The sequence below is a fragment of the Heloderma suspectum genome, chromosome 6 (assembly GCF_057233095.1).
Source record: "Heloderma suspectum isolate Gila_16-S chromosome 6, 16-S_ref, whole genome shotgun sequence".
Classification (NCBI taxonomy): domain Eukaryota; kingdom Metazoa; phylum Chordata; class Lepidosauria; order Squamata; family Helodermatidae; genus Heloderma; species Heloderma suspectum.
Genome location: NC_139463.1, coordinates 39,889,736 through 39,912,786, shown reverse-complemented (window position 1 = coordinate 39,912,786; position 23,051 = coordinate 39,889,736). Strand labels below are relative to the sequence as shown.

The following is a 23,051-nucleotide window of genomic DNA, read 5'->3' as shown; positions in this document are numbered from 1 at the left end:
GTAGGGTGGGGGCTTGTTGTGCTGACATTTTGGAACTGCTGCTCTAGCAAGTTTTATTCTACGGGGGTATGGACAGTGGAGCGGAGCAGAATGCCTTTGGCTCTTGGCTTCGGCTCTTAGTTCAGGCACTCCAGTGGGTGACATCTTCTCCTTCCTAATTGTTGGCAGATGGCTAGTATAGAGCTCACTACCTACCACTTGGTTCTTCCCCTCACTGCCTTCTAATCCCATCAAATGGAATTAAGACTTTGCCAGGGTCTTAATCCATTGCTGCTCAGCAAAGTGGCATGGATGTTCCTATATCCAAAACGAGTGATCTTATTCATGAGGAGGAACTCATTGAAGCAAAAGGCTGTGCCACAGGAAAAGCTCCAGCCTCTGTTTACAGTAAACTTGCTCAAAGTATGAAAGCGTAATACAAGTGTTCATGAAGGTCCAATTTGGATAACGTGGGATAGAATGTAGATTTCTGTGTGATTTGCAGTAGGTTGGTAATATTAACTAAAAAGCTCCCCCTTCCTCCCAAATTAGACATGAAGAAAGGTTGGGGAGAAAAAAGGAGTGGACTTTGGCATGTGACTGGTGTGTTCAGTTCTGGTATTGAAAACTAATTTCTGAGCTGAACATATGCTCAGAGGCACCCCGTTCCTTAATCCTAAGTGAATCCTTCCCCAACACCCCAAACCATCTTTTTTTACCTGGATTTGATTCATGCAGGGCTGAAGATAGCTTAGTCCTAGGATAAGAGACTTTGCTTGGAGTGGTTGCACTAGGAGTATAGAGGACTGTGATTCTCTCTCTCTCTCTCTGTGTATGCACACGCGCGTGCATGTGTGAGAGAGAGCGAGTGAGCAAGCAAGCAACCTGCAGTGTGTGAAGTGTCATAAAGTACTGATCCGCCCACCCATACTCTGTGGGGGGCTTGGGGGTCCTGATTTCTTCCATGAATATTCTTCTTAAGTAGAATAAGAGCAGTAAGATGTAATCCTACTTCCAGTTTCTAATATGCAGGCCAGTTAGTGCAAAGACACTGGGTTGACAGACAAACATACGCTCCTTACACTTAAAAAAAAACTTTTAAAAAATAGCCTAATGTTTATATTCATGTTATATGCATTCAGATTTTTGCTGTTTTGTATTGACTTTTGATGCTCCCACACCTCCCAGCAAGATGTATCCTTAAGATTCCACCCCACCCACCCCATCCCATGACATTGTTGGCTATGGGCCTGTTTGCCTTATTATTATTATTATTAATATTTAATTAATATTAATATTATTAATTATTATTATTATTTACATTTATCCCGCCTTTTTTCCACCTTAAGGAACCCAAGGCAGCGTGCACAGTCCTCCTCCTCCAGTTTATCCTCACAACAACAACTCTGTGAGGTGGGTTGGGCTGAGAGTCTGTGACTGGCCCAAAGTCACCCAGGAAGCTTCCATGGCTGAGTGGGGACTAGAACTAGAACCTGGATCTCCCGACTCCCAGTCCAACAGTCTAGCCACTACACCACACTGGCTCACCGTATGGCAGGACTGCAGGGATCAGAAATGCTGAAATCGTGTGTGGACCCCATGCATGACAATAAAGCTGTCTCTCTGGCTGTGCTCTGGATGGAGCAGGGAGAAATGGCTGAAATCCCTGATCTTGGGGTTGTGGGGAGGTTGGGTGGATACAGTGGTGTGTACACACAGGGCTTAAGGCCGTAGATTCTGAATGGAAACAAAACTGCCTGGGCTTGTGAGTTAGGAGGGTGGAGTCGGGGTGGGGGCGTTGTTTACCAGACTTGACTATTGGTTTCTCTTGCATAGTCTTCAGGAGCTGCTTGGTAAGCTGGGACGGATTAGCTGGAAAGGGAAGCAGTTCTAGCGGGTCTGACTGGTTCCAGCTCTTGGGGTTCTTTTTTGTTGCAGGAGGGGGGACAGTGCTTGATTGCATTTTTCATGCTGAAGGAAATTTGGGAAATGTAGCTTGGTATGCCCTGCAGATGGGTGCATCCTGTGCAAGCTGGTTCAAACAGCTTCTTTGTGCTGCGCTGGCTCTGTTTTATGTATACATATACACGTTCACTCACTCATTCTGTGCTGAGGAAGCCCAAATTCTACCATAAGTCTGATTACATTGGCCTGTTTCATTTTCAAAACTTGCAGAAGCATTTTGTAGAATCAAGATGGTTTGTGGTAAACACAGGCTTGGAAGTTGTCAGTGCAAGGGAAGAGGTTTTCGAGGTGAGCCTCGGAGAGAAAAGAACAGGAAGTTAGCCTGTGAAGGAGATGAGGGGCGAAAAAGCCTGGCACCCGGCTGGCTGGAAGATTTGCCAGAGACCGGCTTTGCTTTTGAGTCTTCAGGATCTGCATTCTGCATGGTTTCAATCTTCTTTTGTCCACCATGAGGACTAGGAAACCTGCTAAGAATACACACCTTCCTATTGCAGTGGTGTGTGTGTAGTTGCCATTTCTCCCCAAGGGTGGGGGTGGGAGCATCCTAAAAGCCTAACTTATTTCCGTATGTGCACATTTTAAATAGCCTCTAGTAGCATTGAGAGTGGGCTCAAAGAATAAAATAAAACACGAGCTAGCAGCCAAGATTTCCCTTTCCAAGTCCCCAATTATCAAGGCATAAAAACCTTTGGTGGCATCCCTGAGGGGAGCAACAGAACACATATGACTTCCTTGCCTTCCCCAGAGATGAATGAGAGCCTCCCTCACCAGGATGGGGTGTGTCCTTCTGGGACGCTGTCGGGCAAGGCCAAAGCCACAGGCCAGATTTGTGTTGAAAAACCTCAGCCCACTGGTTGCTCATCCTGAATGTCCCTTTTCAAACTCTTAATGGTGGCAATTGATACTTGCTTTGGAGGAAGGACTTTTAAAAAGCCAAGTGTCTGTGCAAAGATTCCCTTCCTTACAAAGGGGCTTGTTTAGGAGGGGAAAGCTAGAAGAACTCTGCTCGAAAAAGCTCGAGATGCACCACCAGCTGGGGCCTCTGCTGGAATTTTCCTGGCCTGTTGCATAAACCCAGCTGGGTCTTTCATAATCCCACATGAGCCTACATGTGACTGGAAAGCCAGTGAGCTGTGAAGTAGCCTTTAGGGGCACTGCACATGAGGGGAGGCTGGCGGCATTGCCCAGTGTGGGGAAGTGGGTAGAAATCTCTTTGTCTACAATGATTCAGACTGTATGACAGGCAAAACTTGTATTTGTCTGGCCAGGTGCTGGTGTGGACTGTTGCATTGTATAAAACTACTCAAGAGCAGGCCGCTGTCCAGGGTGTGGTCTTCTATTGGCATGACTCAGAGGCTCTCTTTCCCCACCCTGAGCTAACTGATACTGGAGCTTGGCCCACTGCCTTAGCTGCAATGCAGCTGAGTCTGGATAATACCCCCCTGAGGGAATCCTGGAAAAATCCCCAGCAGTTCTGCTCCTGCTGTTGGTTTTCAGGCTGAGCTGCTGCCCTGCTCTACACCTGCTGCGTGAGCCTTGCCACATTACTCCTCTGACACCCTTGCATGCTCATGGTGCACTGACAGAGAGCTTCAGCTATGAGGCGGAATAGACATATAAGAAATAAATATATAAATTAAATGTGCACATGGGTGTTCTGTAGAGCAGCTGGGCTGGGTGTGGCAACCTGCCTGCATGCATTGCCTGGACAGGCGACTCTCTGGCCTGTCCTTTGGCCTTGGCCTGACTGTTCACTGTGGTGTCTTTCCTCATTGCTTTTGCTTTTGACGTGCAACGGATGCTTGATGAGAGCTGAAAAGTCCTAATGGCATCTTGGCAGTGTCCCAAAACCGACAAACTGAACTGGAGCAGCTCAGGAGGCAGCATTCCTCTCATTCCGGGTCCTTCGGCTCATCTTCTTCTCTTCCTCCTCCACCCTCCTGTAAGCATGCTTCTTCTCTCCAACTCCCACCCCATAGTTGTCCTGGGGCGCTTGAAGCTTTTTGAGTCAGCTCCATGCTGGCTGCTTTTTTGGCTGTCTTTCCTTGTAGAGTAGTCCTGCAGCAAATGTGCAGAATTCTCCATGCCAGAAACCTCAGCTGGAATTCAGGGTGCAAATTTTTAGCATTTATGCTGGTTTGCAAGCATACTTCCATCCTCCTATTAAACTCTGAGGTTTTTCCCTCTGAGTTTCTAAGTGTTTGTTGGAGACTCTAACAAAAGGTCCTTGCTTCCCTTCGGGATATCTGCCAGCAGTTTTTTAAAAGTAGGATTTTTCCTGCATGCTTTCAAGGTGCCCTGTCCACTTCTAGGATTCTCCTCTGTCTCTCTTTCCTTGTGTGGTTGCTCAGCATATCCACACAAGGAACACCCACTTTCCTAATAGGAGTGAAATTTAGATTTATATAATGGTTTAGATGAGTGTCCAAAGTGCTTGACAACAATTATGTAAGGCAGGGCAGTGCTGTGTCATCATCCCCCTGCCCTACCACTGTCGATGGGGAGCTATGATTGAGAGAATAGCAACTTGCTTAAGGCCACCTAATGAATTTGTGGCTGAGGTAAAGCTTGAACTGGGGATTTCCTGTCTTGCATTCCTAGCCACTATTTTACACCAGCTTTCAAACTTGTTCTTCAAATAACACACCCTAGTTCCGGGGGACACAAACACACACACACACACACACACACACACACAAGTTCTTTTATTTTTAAGGTTTAAGTTCTGTCCTTTTTTGAGAAGTCAACACCAGAGTCTGAGATTCTTGGTTTGATGCCATTTACGGTCAGGCAGGGTTTGGGACCTACCTGTCCCCTTTCTTTCTGTCTCCCTCTCTCCTTCCTACCCTCCTACAAGGTTCGCAGCTTGATTTGCAAACCTTTTTGACAGGGGCTTGGCACGCTCTATCTGATACTCCCTGGCTGAAATTACCTCACTGTGTTTAAGTGGGAGTACCGTCCAACCCACCCAGATCTTAGAGCCAAGCTACATGTTACTCTTATTGTGTAGCTCAGGCTTCTGTTTTTTATTACTCTATTAACTGGAGATTTTTTTTCTTTTTTTGAGTCCCCTTGCCCCGTTGCAGAATGGGGGTATTTCGGGGGGCAACAGTGTGTGTAAGGTTCAACCCTCTCATCCTGGAATGTGATGGTCCCAATGTGTGCCATGTGTGCTTACACAAGAGTAAAGAGAAGACAAGCCTTGGCTACGTGCTACGTGATTAGCATAACATGTCATTTGGCTCTTCTTGGCTTGTTGCTGGGCCTAAAATAGGCCTGCCCTCTACTGTGTGGTGTTGAGGTGTATCGATTAGGGCCTGAGGGTAGAGTTTTATTTCCATTTTGTCTGCAGGCCATAACAGAAATGCAAAAAAAATGTAAGGCATAAAATGATTGACAGGATGCATGTCTTAACCGAAACTACTTGTCATTTACAGGAATTATGATAGCAATCCAGGTGAAGGGAAGTTGTGTAATCTCACTCCAGATCATGAGATGCTCCAGCTAGGCCTAGACTATGCCTCTTCCACCCATAGATGGACTGCAAAGATGTTTTTTTAAATTCCGGCAGGCATTTGATTAAGAATTTTTCTTTGCTGTTTTACTGCAGCTCTTTGCTGTATTTTTCCCCTTATGACAGCTTCTGGTGTTTGTACTGTATGCCATTTTGAGTACATTTTTATGTAGAAAAACAGGATAAAAATGAAACAAAGGAAATTAATAGACCTCTAATCTAGACTTGCATACAGAGCCGGGCTTCTAGATGCACTTGCGTGCTTTTTTGAGGTGTCTGGAGGGATATTCTTTCCAGGGTGGAAGTGACAGTTACCTGTAGAAAACTTGAGAAATCCAGGATTTTAGTGTAGCTGTGACTGAGTAGCAGCAAAGACAAGTGTTCCTGCTCTGTCTTATTTTGTGTGGGAAAGTTTTTTGTTTCTTTCAAAAAATTTAAAAGTGTACCAGATCAGTGTAGGGTTGGCAGAGGGGCAATGTCTAAGTGGATTGATCTTTGCTGCAATCTGAGGGATGCTAAGGGAATGTTTGGCTGGAAATCAAACCAATCTCAATCCCACCTCTAATCTGCAGTATTAACACTCAGCTACATCACAGGTATGTTACAAGTCTCTCTCTGCTGCAGCCACCCAAATGTGGGGATAATGAACCATATTGGCGTTGGCAGGGCAATTTTTTAAATGTTTAAAAACTTGGGGGGGTCACACTCCTTTTCATACAAAATAAGACCTGAGTTAGAGCATGAACTCATGTCTTATTTGCTACCTTTTGTGGACACACTGCTGCCCAGTCGCAGACTAAAATACTGTATTTCAGCATTGTTTTCTATGGGCCACTCTCATTTCCACCCCAGGGAGAAGGGAAAACAGTGTCAAAGAGAACCAGGAAATTCCATCTGTATATAATAGGATTTTGACTTAAATGTTTCCTATCTCTATGGCTCTACAATAGGTTTTGGATATTTGGGGATGGTGGTGTGTGTGTGTGTGTGTGTGTGTATTAAAGGATATGAGAAACCTAGGCTGAAATTCTTCTGACCTACTCAGGGATGGGCAACTTATGGCCCTCCAGATGTTTTGCCTACAACTCCCATGATCCTTCACCATTGGCTATGCTGGCTAAGGCTGATGGAAGTTGTAGGCCAAAATATACAGAGGGCCACAAATTGCCCACACCTGCTTGATTGTGTGTGTGTGTGTGTGTGTCTTTTTTTACAGCTGTTTTTATCTAGTTTTATTTTTTTTCAGGTACATTGTGACCTGAACCTAGCTTTTTAAAGCTGTTGTGATATTTCTACTCTGTGCTCCTGTTCTGGGCTTACCTACAACTGACCAACTGCTGCTTAGAAATCATTACAGTGCCTACCTAACAGAGAAATGCATTCAGGCATTTCAAGCTGTCTTCTTCCAAAAGAGCGTGCAACTGTTTGCATAACAAACGTTCTTGACAGGGGCTTGGCACTCTCTATCTTGCTTCATAAAACAGACGCTAGATCACCTATGAATACTTACTTCTGTCAGAGATGGCCTGAATCTTGTACCAAGAAGGCCCGCAGCTCTTCATAGGAAGTTGTTCTCTTTTATTTGAAAAATAATTCAAATGTTCCTTTGTGTGCCCTTTCTTTTAAGGAGTTTTGTCCTTGACTGTACCTCCCTTTAAAAGCGTAGGAGCTGGTAATGATCCTATGTCCTGATGTCCTCTCTTAAAAACACGTATTCAGGTTGTCATACCAGTGGCCCCTCTCCTGCTCTGCCAGTTATTTATTCCACATAAAGGTGCTCTACAGAGGAGCACATCCTCCTATAATTACACTACAGTAAGGACTTGTTGCTGATTGGGGCCAGTCCTTCATACCAGGAATGGACATTTACCAGCTTTTAGACTAAATCTGCCCCCCACTCTCACCCCACTTGAGGAAATTGTATCCACTTCTTAGAAATCATACCAAAAGTTAATCAGGTATAGTGTAAAACTGGTATGGGCAGATTTCAGGCTTGCAGGATCTTTGCTTTTTTCTTCTTTTTTTTTCTTTTTTCCTAGGACCCTGATGTCAAAACCATTGACATCAGGGTCCTAAACTCTGACAAAAACTTTGACAAAAAAGCTTTTTTTCTTACTAGGACTCTGATGTCAACCAGCCAAAATTGGTGCAAAATGATGTCCCAGGGACAAAGCAAATTGCTCACTACGCTCCATGCGCATAGGATGAATTGCATATACAAGTGCAAATCTACATCCTAGTTAATATAGTTCAGCCTCATTTAGGTGGGAAAGCCTTATTGCAGATGCTGTTAAATAACTGGGAGCCTGAAACCCTTGCCAGTCCACTATCCAGTGGTCTACCAGTAAATGAAGATGTAGATCCATAGCTCAGTGGTAGAGCACCTGCTTGGCATGCAGGAGGTCCTAGGTTTAATCCCCAAAGCTGGGAAAGACCCTTGTCTGAAACTATGGAGAGCTGCTGCTGCTTGCTGTTGACAGTGTCGTCTGACTCCGTGTAATGTAGCTCTTCCTATGTACCTTCTGCTTACTCCTGAGGTGATGCAGGGGCAGACTTCAGGCTTTCAGGATCTACTTTGTGTCTTACTAGAACCCTGAAATCCACCAACTGGAGCCAGATACAAAAGATACAGTCTTAGAATTAAAGAACATGGCGCCTCTAAAGAACTCACGAGCACAGAGATTTATTTTAAGTACCAGATCTTTGCTGAGCTCCCAGTTCTTCCACACACAAATCTATTCCTGGTTACCCCAAGCTTTCTTCATTTTAGTAGTATAATTTATTGGGAGGGGGGATAATTTTGTTGTTGCTAATGTTAAACAATTGTGAGTCAGGAATACTTGCCAATCTACTGTAAATCACTCAGATCTACCAGTAGATCCCAATCAACCATCTGCCCACCCCAGAACAAAGTGTGTACACAGTTTCTCTCTTAAGAAAAAGGAAGATGCTTTCCAGTTCAGGGAAATGGAGAGAATCCACATTTTAATTGCCAATTGTTTCATTTTTTTAAAAAGTGATGTGAAGTGTAAATCTACATATTCATACACCTTTGTAGTTGAGGAAGCTCTTGTTGCTAGATGGTTCCAAGTTTATGGAAGGTTGGATCCAGTTTTAGTCATACTTGGAGACGACCCATTGAAATAAATGGGACACGTTAGTCATTACCACTGTAAATCCCATTGATTTCAATGTTCTAAGTATGACTAATTCTGAATCCAACCCATAATCTGCCCATTTGCAAGGAAGTCAGGGTTTTGTTTTTCTTTGGCAAAACACACTTCTGGTCCTGGACTGCTATCTGGAAAATAAGTATTCTTCTCCATCCCTACACACCAGGAATGCAGAAATTGGCTATTCTTGAAGCAATTCTTAGAGTAATGATGGACCATGCCATAACCCACCTTCTTGGCTTGCCCTTGTTTCTCTGCATTCTGTCATCTTCTCCATCTCACTACAGTTTGCCTTTTGTGATTTAATTCCCCTTAATGAATTCCAGCTCTCAGCTACATCAAAGCCCCAAATGCATTCCTGTTGAGAAAATATAAAGGAAGCCGCTCTCCCCCCGACCCACCCCGCCGCCAATTTCAGAGTCTGGGGTTGGGGGCAGGGGAGGTATCTCAGCCTTCCTCTTGCTGTATGGCTGGAGCCAGCACCACCTCTGATGAAGGGTAGTTGGGGGTGGTACAAGGCTGCTTTGATCCATGTACGGGAAGGCAGCTCTGTGTGCACCCTGGGGGTGGGGTGGGGGGGTTGGAGGCAGTATTAGGGTAGGTCTTAGACTTGCCATCTGTACCTCATTTGAAAGCTATATAGTGAACACCCTGTGGGAGAGGCAAGCTGTCTCTATTAAGAAAGCTCAGTTTTTATGGGAGGGAGTGTAAGATGACAGAATAGCTAAGACTGCCCAAGGTTCACACAGGGATTTGTTGTATACGCCAGAGCAGAAACCTTATTTTGATCAGGAGGTTTTGAAAACAGCATGTACCAAAATACCCCCCCCCCCGTTGTCTCAGGCTTTAGCAGAAACTGATCACGCGTGTTCAGCATGGTTTTTTCCCCCTGTAATCATGCTTACAATTTAGGGGCACACAATAAAAATTATACTGCTACTATAAGCATGAGAGCTGGGAACATATTTTTAATGTCTTCACACACACAATTTTTTTTTTTATGGATTAGTTAGCCACTTAGAACGTTTTGGAAGGGTGGCCTGTATGTATGTTAAACAAATGTTTGCAGACACCTGCTTACTCTGGCTTAGAGACAGCATCCTATTATTTGCAGTTGTGCAACTTCCTTGGTATCAGAACCATATGGATGCACTTTCTTCAGGAGGGCATTGAAATATTGGAGGGTACACCTGCTTGGAAAGCCTGGTTGGTTACTTGCTTTGAGTTGAGATAGTTGCAGGTCCACTGACTGCTCGTGACTCTTCCGTTCTCTAACAATCTCCTTCCTCGGATTTGCAGATCTCAGCAGGTTTCTCCAAGCCAGACTAATGGCGAAAGTTCCCCAGAGATGTTGTCCATACGGTTTCAGGTGAGCACACCTTTGCTTCTGCATAAATGGTTCCTTCTGACTGTACACAGGGGCCTATACTGAACTATATATTTTGTTTATTTATTGTAATTGTATACATATTTTTTCTGTCAGAACAAAAACAATGAACAGATTTAAAAGCATCAATAAAATAGAATAAAAATATTAAAAAAGATAGCAATATAAATTATAGCAGCTGAGAAACATCACAAAATACCACTTAATGCTGCAATCCTAGACACACTTAATAAGGAGTAAGTCCCATTTAATTCAATGAGATTTACTTTTGAGTAGACACGAATTGAGCTGTGCAACACTTTATTAAGGGTACAATCCTATGCTTGTTTAGATAGAAAAGAGACCTACAACTCCCAGCATTCCCCAGCCAACCATGCTACCTCGGGAATGCTGGGAGTTGTAGGCCTTTTTTTCTTTTTAAACATGCATAGGATTGCACCCTAAGAGAACCAAACATTCACTGGAATAAAATACCTTTCATTGCCTTCTGGAAGGTGAGAAAAGATGGGGCAAAGCAGACCTTTCTTGGCTGGGCATTCCATAGCCTTGGTGCCACAACAGAAATGGCCCAGCTCTTCCTGAACACAGTGCTACATTTTCTCTTCTCTACATACGTTTGTTCCTTTGACCTATTAATCTTACACCTGAAATCTACCATACTGTAGAAATAGGGGTTGTAATATTCCTTTTAATTTATTTTTTTATTTTAAAAAAGATTTAATTGTAATTAGGCAAAATATGAGTGAAGGAACATAAAGGAAGGCAATAGACAACAAAAACACTTGATCCCATGGCACCTGTATACAGTTACTTGTTCTAATCATTCCTGAACTTGTTCCATTTAACTGCTAGGTTTTGTGATAATGTAGTTCCAACTTTGTGTATAATTTATGTAAGTTTTTCCACTTCATTAGTATCAAGAATCTCGCTTAACCATTCCACAATAGACAGAACAGTGCCCATTTTCCAGTATCTCACCCAAATAATTTTAATTACAATGAGTATGTTTGCCATAACAGTTTCTCTATTGATAGCAAGCCACCAAATACATTCAATCACAAATTTAAAGGATCTATTTAAAAAACACCCCCCCCACCCCCAATTGACCATTTCACCGATAGCTTTCCGGTACGGCTTGGCTTTCAAACAATTCTGCCACAAACAGAAAAAAGCAGTTCTATTTGCCTGATCTTTCCAGGATTTGGACAAATTAGTATGATATGTTCTGGTAAGAATGAAGATGTAAATAGACATGCTATAGGAGAGCCATGAATATGGTATCCTGTGGTTTTAAAAAGAAAGCATAAAGAGATGTACATGAAAATGTACCTCGAAAGATGCATGGTGTGACATGTGCTATGTATAGACAAGTAGATCTCTGCCAGGATATGAATATAGATAGATTGGAAGTGTATCTTTACATCTCAGTTTGCTGAGAATATCATCTCTCTGATAAATGCCCTGGGGTTTATGGATCATGCCTCTGCTTGTATTTATTGCTCTGTGTCTGTTTCTGCGAAGGTTGAACCGTAAGATGTTTTGGTTCAGAGCCTCTACCCGAGGGTGCAGAACCTTAGTCCTGGAGGGCCAAATGCAGCCCTCCAGGGGTTCCAATCTGGCCCTCCGGGGTTCCCAGAAGGTCATGTCCCTTCTGGCCCCACCCCTTTCTTCCAGCCACCAATCACTTGGTAGTTGCCCAGTGGATTTTTGCATGGTTTGGTAGTTTTGTGCTGTTTTTCTCTGTTCAAAAAGGTTGAAATGCGTGTCTTAAGGCTTAGTTAGCGGCAGTAAGAGCTTTACATTAAAATATGATGGGGTTTTTTGCTTTGTTTTTTGGACCCCTCCTCCAGCCACCACTACCACCTCTGGACACCCCCCCCCCACACACACACACATACACTTTGAGAGCTTCTCTGAAATGGAATTCTGCCCTTGAGCTGAAAGAGGTTCTGCATCCCTGCTCTACCCCAATGCACTCCTGACCCCTACAGTTCCAAAATATGGTTCTTTGTAATGTCTTTCTGGAGTATTTCTGCAGACCAGAGAGCACTTTCTTGTTTTCTCTCTGATCAGCAGAGGTAGCCTGGGAAAGGCCCACCCTGGCAACATTCTCATGGACATACTCCAGCTTCCACATCACTTCAGCTACTGTCAGGATTTGAAAGCCCATCGATAATGTGATAACCTGAGGTAACTGTTGATGTAAACAAGAACTGAGAGCCATGGAATATTTAACGAGATGGGTAGTTAACACCTGCTCTTCTAGGTTCCAGTCTGTATGTTACCTAAATGGCATGAGAGATGTTGTGGCATAGCTGTTCCCACATTGCTCTGGGAACATTTGAAAGGACACAATTCTGTGGGGCTGGCCTTGGGAAGTGGTTACTTCTCGTGCCAGCATCGTCCTGCCCTGGGGACTTGCAACACTGGCCTGAGTAATAACTGTCTTGCCGGACCTGCCCACAAGAACTGATTCCTTTCAGACTTTACCAACACTGCATGGGAAGAAAGCCATGCTGAGCAAGGCTGGCCCTGTCATTAGGCAGGGAGAGACTGACCTCCTCAGCCATAATATTTTGGGATACCAGTAAAGGGCAGAAATGTTGATTTTGAACCACTACGAGTGATGTCAGTTGGATTTTCTGCCCCAGGCACCAAATGTCTCGGGTCGTCTCTGTGCATTCCCACCTTCGTGACATTGTTTTTGTGGCCTTCTCCTGTAGGATGTTGTGAGAACCAGAGACGACGGTCAGAGCTCGCTCAGATCTTCCTACTCCAGCCCAGCCTCCATTAGTCCACGGCCCAACAGTCCCTTCTCTCCTTCCTCTCCTGGATATCGACCCTACAGCCCTCAGAGGCCCAGCCTACCCAATGAGGGCAGAGGGGAGTCTGTGGTGAACAGCAGCAGGTACATAATAGCTGTAATAGTGCGTGGTGGATCAGACCAAGGGTGCATCTAGGCCAGCATCTCTTTCCCAGGGTGGAACTGCTAAGAGATATTTTTAAATATGTTCAGCCATATATAAATTGGTTAAATAAATAAAATAAACTGCCTCTGAATGTGGAGGTTCCACATAACTATCATGACAATTAGTTGTTGACAGGGTTTGTATAATCCCCTTTTAAAGCTATCTAAACTAGTGCCACATCTTGTGGCGGTAAATTCCATAAATGAATGATGCAGTCTGTGAAGAAGTACTTTTATTTTTTCCTGTACTGAATCTACTGCCCATATATTGGATGACCCCCAGTTCTAGTATCTGATGGGAGAGACAGAGTACATCCATAACTGTATGGTTACATCTACCATGCTTCCTTTCATCATACTTTTATCTAAACTGGGCAAGGCAACCCCCTTTTTTTCTGTCAACGGCCACATTCCCTCAGGGGTTATCTTTCTGGGGCTGCATGCCAAGGTTGGGAGGTCTTGAACCAAAAATGGGTGGGACCAGCCCTTTTTCTTTATTTCAGCCACTCTCCTTTCTCTCTCTTTCTCTCTCTCTTTCTCCCCCCCCCCCACTCCGCCCAGCAGGCTGCCCTCAAAGGGACAGATTAGTCTATGATACCCTTTTTGACATGGGATGAATAGAATTGTACATTACAAATGCACTGTAGAATTATATAAAGACATCGTAATACTGTTTTATTTCAGTCCCCTTTCTAATATGGAATTTGTTTCTCTTGCTTTCACTGTGCGTTGAGTTGATGTTGTCATTGAGCTAACCATTACAAAAACAGTATGTTTTTCTTGCACATGCTATTGATACTGAACCTCATTTGCCATTTTGTTGCCTATTCACTCAGTTTGGAGAGATCCTTTTGGAGCTCTTTGGTTTGGGTTTTCACCCTCTGAAATAATATACAGTCATCTACATGATTGTCTACTTCACTGCTCACCCCATGTCTCAAATATTTTATAAATGTTCAACACTGGTTTCAAAACAGATCCCAGGGGGATCATGCCACTGCTTACTTCCCTCCATCCTGAAACTCAGGTTATTCCTATTTCTTGTTGTTTAACCAGTTACTTATCCCATGGTTCTTACATTGATTTGGGAGCCTTTGGTTGAGCAAATATGTCAAAACCTTTTTGGAAGTCCATGTATATAATGTTCTCTGAATCACTTGTGTCAATGTGTGTGTTACAACACTCTCAAAAGAATTCTAGAAGGTTGTCAAGGCAGGGCTTTCCTTTGCAAAAGCCATGCCGTTTCTTCTATGTGTTTAACAATTCTAAATTCTAATAATGTTTTTCACCAATTTTCCTGGTATAGCGACTAGGAGAACAGGGCTGTAACTGCAGGCCTCTTTTCCCCCCGCCACCCCACCACCCCTGTTCCTTTTCCAATACTGGTGTAGATTAGCAACTTTCCAGTCTTGCTAAGGAAACTGGTTTTAGTGACAAGATGCATACTTTTTTTTAGAAGATCAACCATTTTTTGCATTTGAGCTTGTCAAGGACTCTTGAGTGTGTGCTGTCCAGACCTGGTGACTTGCTAATTTGTAATTTATTTGTCACCCCTCCTTTATTGATTTATTTCACTTGCCCTCCCCACAAAACATGATTCAGGCACGAGTATCTGTCTGACATCTAATGCAGTCAAGACCAAAATAAAGAATTCATTCAGCTTCTTGGCAATCTCCCCATCTTAAGAACATAAGAAGAGGCCTATCTCATCCGAAGGCCTATCTTGTCCAGCATTCTGTTTCCCACAGTGACCAACCAGATGCCCACGGGGAGCCCACAAGCAAGACATGAGGGCACTAGCACCTTTCCGCTCGTGTTCCCTGGCAACTGGTATTGAGAGGCATGCTGTCTCTGATGCTGGAGGTAATGTATAGGCTATCCTGGCTAGTAGCCATTGATGGCCTTATCCTCCATGAATTTGTTGAATCCCCTTTAAAATATTGGCTCTACATTGGAGGTAGTAGATTCCGTTGTTTAACTATGTACTATGTGAAGAAGTACTTCCTTTCTCTCTCCTAAATGTCCCACCATTTACTTCATGACCCCGAGTTCTAGTATTGAGAGATAGGGAGAAAAATTTCCTAGCCACACCAGGCATAATTTTATACACCTCTGTTACGTCTTCCCTCACTTACTCGTCTTTTTTCTAAGCTGAAAAGCTCCAAGCATCATACTCTTTCCTCATAGGGGAGTTGCTCTAGGCCCTTGATCATTTTAGATGGCCTTTTCCGCACTTTTCACAACTTGACAATATTCTTTTTGAGTAGCAGTGTCCAGAACTGTACATAAAGGCATTATGATATTGGCAGTTTTATTTTTTATCTCTTTCCTTATGATCCCCAACATCATTGCAGTCACACACCGGGTCAGTGTTTTCAATGACGTTGTCATCCTTCAAAGAATTTTGGTTATTGTGTGATATAGAAAGATTGTAAATTGAATAGATACAATAAATAATCATTTCACACCTTTGCAGTCAAACGGTGCAACTGCCTCCCTGGCTGGTCTCTTGTTCCTGATGTATCTAAATAAATTTGTATTTGTTTTAATGTTAACCAACAATAGACTAATACTTCAGTTTCGTCCTCATATTTTTTTTCTTTGCTTGCCTTATTGTTAACTTGCATTTGTTTTGCCAGAGTTTGTGCTCTCTTTCATTGTCATTTAGGTAAGACTTCCACTTTTAAAAGGAAGCCCTTTTGCCTTTTTATAGATTTACTCTGCCCATTGGCCATGCTGGCATGCTCTGCAACTTGTTTCTGCCCATCTGACTTTCTGTCTGAGCTTCTGCTATAACCTCCAAGTGTTCTGAAGGGATTTTACTTCCTGACTCTCCATTTCAGCTTCCTTTTAACGGATTCCTTAATTTTTGGAAGGTAGCTCCATCAGGTGTCCGTATGAGGATGGATGTGTTTTGGCAGGTGTGAAAGTTATCTTACATGCCCACCAGACTACAGCACCTGATACTCTCTATGAATTATTGAGATGTGTTTGCTTCTGACATCCCCTTTGTTTAGGATCTGTGAGCACGGTTGATCCTGTTTTCTGTTTCTTCCTTGTAATATGTAGATGAGTCTCCATGTGTTTGTCTTCCTTTTCCAGCTTCCAGTCTCTGGGGAGTTCATTAGGAATCTCTGGTGAACACTCTCCACCACCCCATGGGCAGCAGCATCCAAGGAACAGACAGGTAAAGGTTTAGAAGAACTCAAATGGTTTATGGGATTCCTTGGAGCCCTGTAGACGGTATCTACATAGCACCATCAGTGTTGGTTGTGCACACTCTGAGCAGCTTGTTTTGGAAAAGTGGCTTATATGTGACATAGGTCCCTGCCCCAAGGTACTTGCAGTGTAAAGTTTGACAACGGGGAAAGAACTTGAAGGAGCAGGGAGAGCAAAGGTAAGAAGGGATATTGTGCGCAAATGCAGTTACACATACATATTTTGGGGCTGAGCTTCTGTTTCTTTAGCAGTTGACATTTTTCTTATCGTCGGATCTGCATGCCTGCGGAAGCATGGTCTGAATTGTTTTCTTGCTACGCCCATGAATTTTGCCAGAGAAAAAGGAAAGAAACCACTTGGCAAGCCTTACATCATCTTTTATACCGATTTCCTATCCCAGCCCCACTTTTCCTGCTTCTACAGCGCTTATGCTAGCTAACAGGTGTCAAGCCTGAGCTTCTGACTTTGGTGTCTCCTCCAGGCTTGGTAGCGAAGTCTCTCTAGAAGTGTATTTTTTTTTTGGTAGCCTCTGCCTCTGCTGCCCCCTTCAGGCTATGCTCTCAGCTGTTGGCTTTCCTGCTGCTGTGAACTCGCTGCTCTCTTGCACGTGTCCCTGCAGGTAACAGCACACGTGGCTGGGGATGTTTGCTTGTTCCTACCTGGTGTCTCCAAGCAACCTCTGGGAGCTGGGGAGGCAGAACCAATTTAAGGAGGCGCTGCCTGCACCTCTTGGATGCAGGAGGCAGGGTGTTGGCGGTGAGGCGGCCTCCCAAATGCTCCACCTGAATCTCTTTACTCGTGGGACCTATTAAAACATCTATTCAAAGCAATCCCCCTGACTGCCTCAGCCAAAGGGACCCATTCATGTTGTTAATGGTGGGAGCCCCTGAGTGGAGCTCTGTAGCGTCCCTCAGTCCTGAGACAACTTTGCAGTGAGGCCTGAAGAAGCTGTACCTGTTCAGTTGAGCTTTTCCTGCAATGTTAGCAAGCTGCTTTTGAGAACAGTCTTTCTTTCTGTCACTTTAATTTAAATGTTGTGGAATTGTTACTTGCAACTACATCAGAGATAGATTCACAAGAGCCCTTTGCCATCTTCTAGACTCAGTTTTTGTTTAGGTATGGTTCTCAGTCCTTTCCACAGGAATTGTGAGTCTCTTTTCTACTCAGCAAAAACCAGAATTGTCGGGTGGTGTTTGTTTTAGAACATAAGAAGTTAAGAAGAGCCATGGTGGATCAGACCAAGGCTCCATCTAGTCCAGCTTTCTGTTCACACAGTGGCCAACCAGCTGCCCATGGGAAAGCCACAAACAGGCAACAGCACCCTCCTGCCCATGTTCCCCAGCAACTGATGTTCATAGGCCTACTGCCTCTGATACAGGAGGTAGCATATTGCCATCAGAACTAGTAGCCATTGATAGCCTTCTCCTCCACAAATTTGTCTAATCCCCTTTTAAAGCCATCCAAATGGGTGGTTTTCTTTTAGCGCAGCTGGGGTGGGATCTGAAAAGGCTGCAGGTTACATTGGTACCATGGCTATGTTAGCACAGTAGGCATGAGATATAGCTTCCAGTGCAAATTCTGGTTAAACTCTATAGAATTTGCATAGTTCCCATTTAAGAACAGCAGTCTTCTAATCCTTTTCATAGCACTGAGAATTTCAAAATGTGTGGGCAGATCTCTGCTTAAGCACAGAGAATCCAGAAAGGCCTTTTGGTGGTCAGGCTATCTGAGGCATCTTCCCTAAGAACATTTCCCAGGATTTTGCTCCCTCTTCCCCTGTCCCTGTTTGTCTTATACAATTATTTCCTCTCTCCTGGATTCGTGCTTTTTTGTGAATAGCAATAGGAGACTCTGCTGGGGGGAAAACAAAAGGTTTAACACAATTACAGATTGTGCAATAGAATAAACCATATAAACTAAATCCGCTGAGGCAAGTCTGTCCCATTTGCATAATTTGAATTGCATAATTTTGCTTTTGGCTAGCAGAGTTTATTTGTTGGATTCAATAGCCTGCCCTGTCCTGAAGGCTTTGGGTGGATGTTAAAATTAAAAATAGCACTCTACTCCACCAAAACAGAGCTTAGAAAAAGCACATTAAAATATAATCTTTCCCCCACCCTTGGCCAATTTAATCCTGAGCCTCGAAGGTCATCCTATACAGATTGGTCTTAATGTTTCCGAATAGTGCTCAGGCTGGACATGGGCAAGTCTATAGTCAGAGGGACTTTCACACCAGCAATGCTTCTCTTTGCACCCTTGCTAGCAGAACCTGGCACATGCATGGTAGCATTGGAATTCTACAGTGCAGGGATGGAGAACATGTGGGCCTCCAGATGTTGGACTGTCGCTCCCATCAGCCCTTACCATTGGCTGTGCAGGCTGGGGCTGATGGGAATTGCAGTCCAACAACATCCGAAGGTCTACATGTTCTCCACCCCTGCTGTAAGGGGCAGAATTCCAAATGAGAATGAGAGGTGATAGAGACTGAGCTACAAATCAAGAAGTCCCTAGTTTGAATCTTTTAATATATTTTATTAATTCTAAAGTTATAAAAACCTACAAACAATAACAAATCCAACACTTGATCAGATGGATAGCATGCTCAGTCTGTGTTGCAATCTAACCTTAGGCAGGATACTCTCCGCTTCAATCCCTCACCTGGTTTGGGGGATAATAATAGTAATACTGACTTACCTTTCAAGGTTGTTGTAAGGATTGCAATTATGTAGTGCATGTGAAACTCCTTGAAAACTTGAAAGTGCTATGCAAATGTTAAAGTGTTGTTCTTATTCATTCCAGGCTACATGCATGCTTCCTGGGTACCCTTTCCTGCAGTTGCAAGTAGCTGTGTTAGAACCTTTCTGGGCCTGTTAAATGGGCTTCATAGCCAGTTTCCCTAGGTGATCCTGCTGGAATGCCCATGTCCTCCCAAGAAACTTGTTCCTCTCCTCCTATGGTCTTTGAGCCTCTTGTTTCCGTGCCCATATGTCCTGGCATCTGCCTCTCCTGTTGCTTTTGGGCTGGGTGCTGTTGTGTTGTTTGCTTGTTTTGGCTCCAGGGTCTGGTCTCTCTGTGTGTTTTGCTATGTTCTGGGGCTATTTTTCAAGCCCAAATTGGGAAGGGAGGTTGGCCCCAGAGCACAGTGCTTGCCAGCTGGCACCTTGCTCACCCCAGCCCCACAGCCCCTTGGCTTCTCTGTCATGTTTTTCTTTCCTTTCTAGCATTTATTTGCTTTAGCTCTTGGCCCTGTTGGTCGGCCTCCTCCCTACTCAGCGGTTGCATCAGTGCTGGGGGTTGAGAGCTGAGTGTTGGAAGGTGGTTAGCTGAGGCTTAAGGTCTGGTTGGCTCTCTCTTATCTTATTTCCCCCAGAAAAATTCCTTAGCCATGCAGTTCTTCAGCTGGGGAGAAAACAGCAATTAGCCTTGAAGACTGCCGCTTCTAATGTGAGCCGCAAACCAAGGAGGAACCTGCTCCAAATTGTCAATCTGTTCCATTTCTTCTTAATCTCCAGAGTCAGAGAGTTTGGGTGCAAAGAGAATAATTGGGGGGGGGGGGGTTGCATGTGTATTCTGGCTTGGAGGGAGACTAAGGGGTTTTCTACATGAGGTTTTTAACCTGCACCTTTATCGAGGCTTCTGGGTCTGGATTCTTTGCGGGATTAAGCTCTTCCCCTTTACTCGTGTTTTTTTTTTTCTGGGGTTTTCTTTCTCTGCCTTTCTATATGTTTCATTACACAACTACTAGATGGTGCTGTGGTGTAGTGGAATTGTGGAATTACATGAGAGTCTCATTCCACCATTTGTAAATAATACACACTTTTCATCTAAAAAAAGCCAGGGAAATGGTTGCAAAGAGTGGGAGAGGCCCTGAAGGATGATGACATCGTGTAAAGGATCCTCAAACTACTGCAAGTGTTATTTGAAAGGGCAGTAACCTCAGGGTTCTGTCCTAGCTCTGCCCCCAGTGCTTAGTTTTGCCTGGGGTGGAGAGTTGGAGGCCTGTTTTTTTAAAGTCCATGTTGGCAGCCCTAAATGTGATGGGTGCTGGAGAAGGATGTGTGTATTTGTGTGTATTTGGCAGGTTTCCAAAACAGGAGAGCCAGGCAAATCGAGTCATTTAGCAAAAAAACAAAAATGATATGAAGGGTGAGGTGGAATATTTGTGTGGATTTAATTATTCATTGAAGCTGGGTTGTGTATGTGTGCAAGATAGGGAATCTCCTTCAAGCTTGCTTGCATGGAAGGGGAAATTGCCTCTGTTAGGTTTCCCTTTGTTTCTCTGGTGGTGGGGAGACCATATACAAATGCTAATTAGTGTGTTTTCTGTCATCTCTTGCACTCTGCTGCTCCCAGGAACATTTGCTTCTACTTAAAGAAGGGGTTTCTCCTTTCTTCCGTTTCCAAGGCCTTTAAATAGGAGCAGATGCAGTGGAAAAGGGATTTTTTTTGTTATTGGGCTAGAGATACTGTGCCTTCAAAATAACAAGCTGTTTGGGGATGGGAAGAGAGAAGCAAAAGACACACACACACACACACACACACACACTGGAGAGGGAAGAGACCAGCATCAGGACACTGGGGCAGTTGTGCGTGTCTGTGGGCATCTTTATGCCAGCCTAAAATCCTGCATTTAAAACTGGGCTTTCTGCTTCCATTTTAAATGCAGGATCACAACTGACTCCCCTTACACATGCTTCCTTTCCCCCCTCCCTCTCCCCATATCTGAGTCTTCCATTATCTTTCATTGATCTCGCGCCTCTGCTTGCCGCTTTTAACTCTTTTCATGGAGGAAACTGAAGCGGAACACAACGGGGTAATTTGATCGCTCATTATCTGTGATCTATTTAAAAACGGAACAAAGGGCATGTAGTGCAGAAGACACCCTGGAAGGTCATGTAAAGAGCTTCCGTGAAGGAGCAATCTCAATCCCAGGATAAAAGCTCTGTGTGAAGGAGCCCTGTGTATAAGTGCTGATGTTACGGTTTTGCATGGTGCTTGTGGCTCTTACCTATTTACACACTGCTCGCTTTGCCTGAGATGCGGAGGAGAGACCTTCCTTTCTTCAGTGTGTGCTGCCCAGAAGTCCAAGTCAGACTTGTCCTAGTGTAAGAGAGCCAGTGTTTTGTTGTGGTTAGACTGTTGGACTGGGAAGACCTGGGTTCAAGTCCCCACTCCACCATTAAGCTCCCTGGGTAACTTTGGGCCAGTCACTGACTCTCAGCCTAACCTTCCACACAGTATTGTTGTGAGGTTAAAATGGAGAGGAGGAGGATCATGGATGCCACCTTGGGCTCCTTGGAAGAAAAGTGGGATAGAAATGAAACAAACAAACAAAATAGGATTGGGGTGGGAACACACATCTGACTAGGGCTGACATCACTACTGAGCATTTTTGGGCAGCCAGCCTTAGGCCGCCTGCACTTGGCAGTCCTGTCTGTGAGCCACCTGCCATTTTAATTGCCCACAGTGCACTGCAGTGAGGCTGCATTGGAGCATTGTGGGTAACTGAAATGGTGGATGCCTTGCTGCCACACAGCACAAATCCCAGCACTGCTGGCATTCTCAAGCAGGTAAACTTGCTGGGGTAACAGAGGGCACTTTGCTGGGTTGTGAGGACTCAAACTGGAGTCAGCTCTAGAAATCGCTGGGCAGAAAGTTCTCATTCAGAGATGTGGGAAGAGAGATGGGAGGTTCAGGACTTTTGAGAATGTGGTGGAGCATAAGGCAGTAATGTAGGTCTGACACTTTGCTATATACCTTCTAAACAAGTCCACATACCTGTGCGACTCATTTGAGACCTAAAGGGCGCATGCGCACAGTGGCAGGGATCAGCTTTGTAAAGGCCCTCTTCCTAAACACCTGCAGACAATTCTTATTTGTCACAGGTCATCTGGCATGTCGTTGTTTACAAGACTTCTGTAGCCAGGTTCTCCCTGCTTCCGTCCAGGTGTTGCCGTTGTTTTGTGAAAATAATTTTTACCCCATATTATCATGTTAAAAATGCTCAGGATGGCGTAACGCGTTTAAAACCACAACAGAAATAACAGTAAATAAAATCAAATAAAAGCAGCAATTAAAACATATTTGAACTAAAATACTAGGAGAAATAATGTAACGTATCAGCAAATCCAATGACTGCCGGAAAAGAAACATCCTCTCTGTGCAACAGAAAGCCATCAGAGAGGGGCCACAGCATAGGCACAGCCAGAGAAGACCTCCTTGGTCCCACACCTAGGGATGGGTGGATTCCCTACCTTCTGGTCCGGGTGGGAATCCACACGCGCGGGGAGGCGATCTGTCCTTCCCCGCGGAATCCTCAGGAGCCGGCTCTGCTCCGCAATGATCCCGCGGAGCCGGCTGCCGGCTCCGCATCGCTGGCAATACAGCCAGCTGCCACTGCCGTGCCATATCGCTGGCTGAGTGAGGGCTAACTCCGGACGCTAGGTGTTTCCCATCTCCTGCAACCTGATGCTTTTAACTGGAGATGCTGGGGATTAGATCTGGGATGTTCTGCATGCCAAGCAGGTGCTCTACCACAGAGCTATGGTTCCGCTGCTCACTCTAGCTCCCTGTGCCACCTATGGCACCCATACTTGCCAAAGAAACAAGGTGCCGCCATAGGTTGGATTGGACCATTGAGCCATGTAGCCCAGTATTGTCACCTGTGACTAGCAATGCGCGCTGTAGGGAACTGGGTGGAAGTCCTGTGCTTCTAGATAGTTTAACTGAAGATGCCAGGACTTGAACACGGAGCCTCATGCAGCAAGCACGTGCTCTGATACTAATTGCCAATGGGGTGTGAAGGGGCTCTGTGCCATGGCCCCAGGTTTCCTGCTGCCACCAGAG

General features: G+C 44.5%; 1 protein-coding gene across 4 annotated transcripts in view; it reads left to right on the top strand.

Moving 5' to 3' along the window:
• Nucleotides 1-23,051, top strand: part of PDLIM2 (PDZ and LIM domain 2) — a 62,986-nt gene that overhangs the window by 25,067 nt on the left and 14,868 nt on the right. For all 4 annotated transcript variants that reach the window (XM_084804015.1, XM_084804013.1, XM_084804016.1 and 1 more), the window contains exons 4-6: nucleotides 9,931-10,000; nucleotides 12,742-12,926; nucleotides 16,089-16,173. In XM_084804015.1, the coding sequence (XP_084660141.1) occupies nucleotides 9,931-10,000; nucleotides 12,742-12,926; nucleotides 16,089-16,173 (340 nt within the window). The remainder of the gene's footprint in view (nucleotides 1-9,930; nucleotides 10,001-12,741; nucleotides 12,927-16,088; nucleotides 16,174-23,051) is intronic.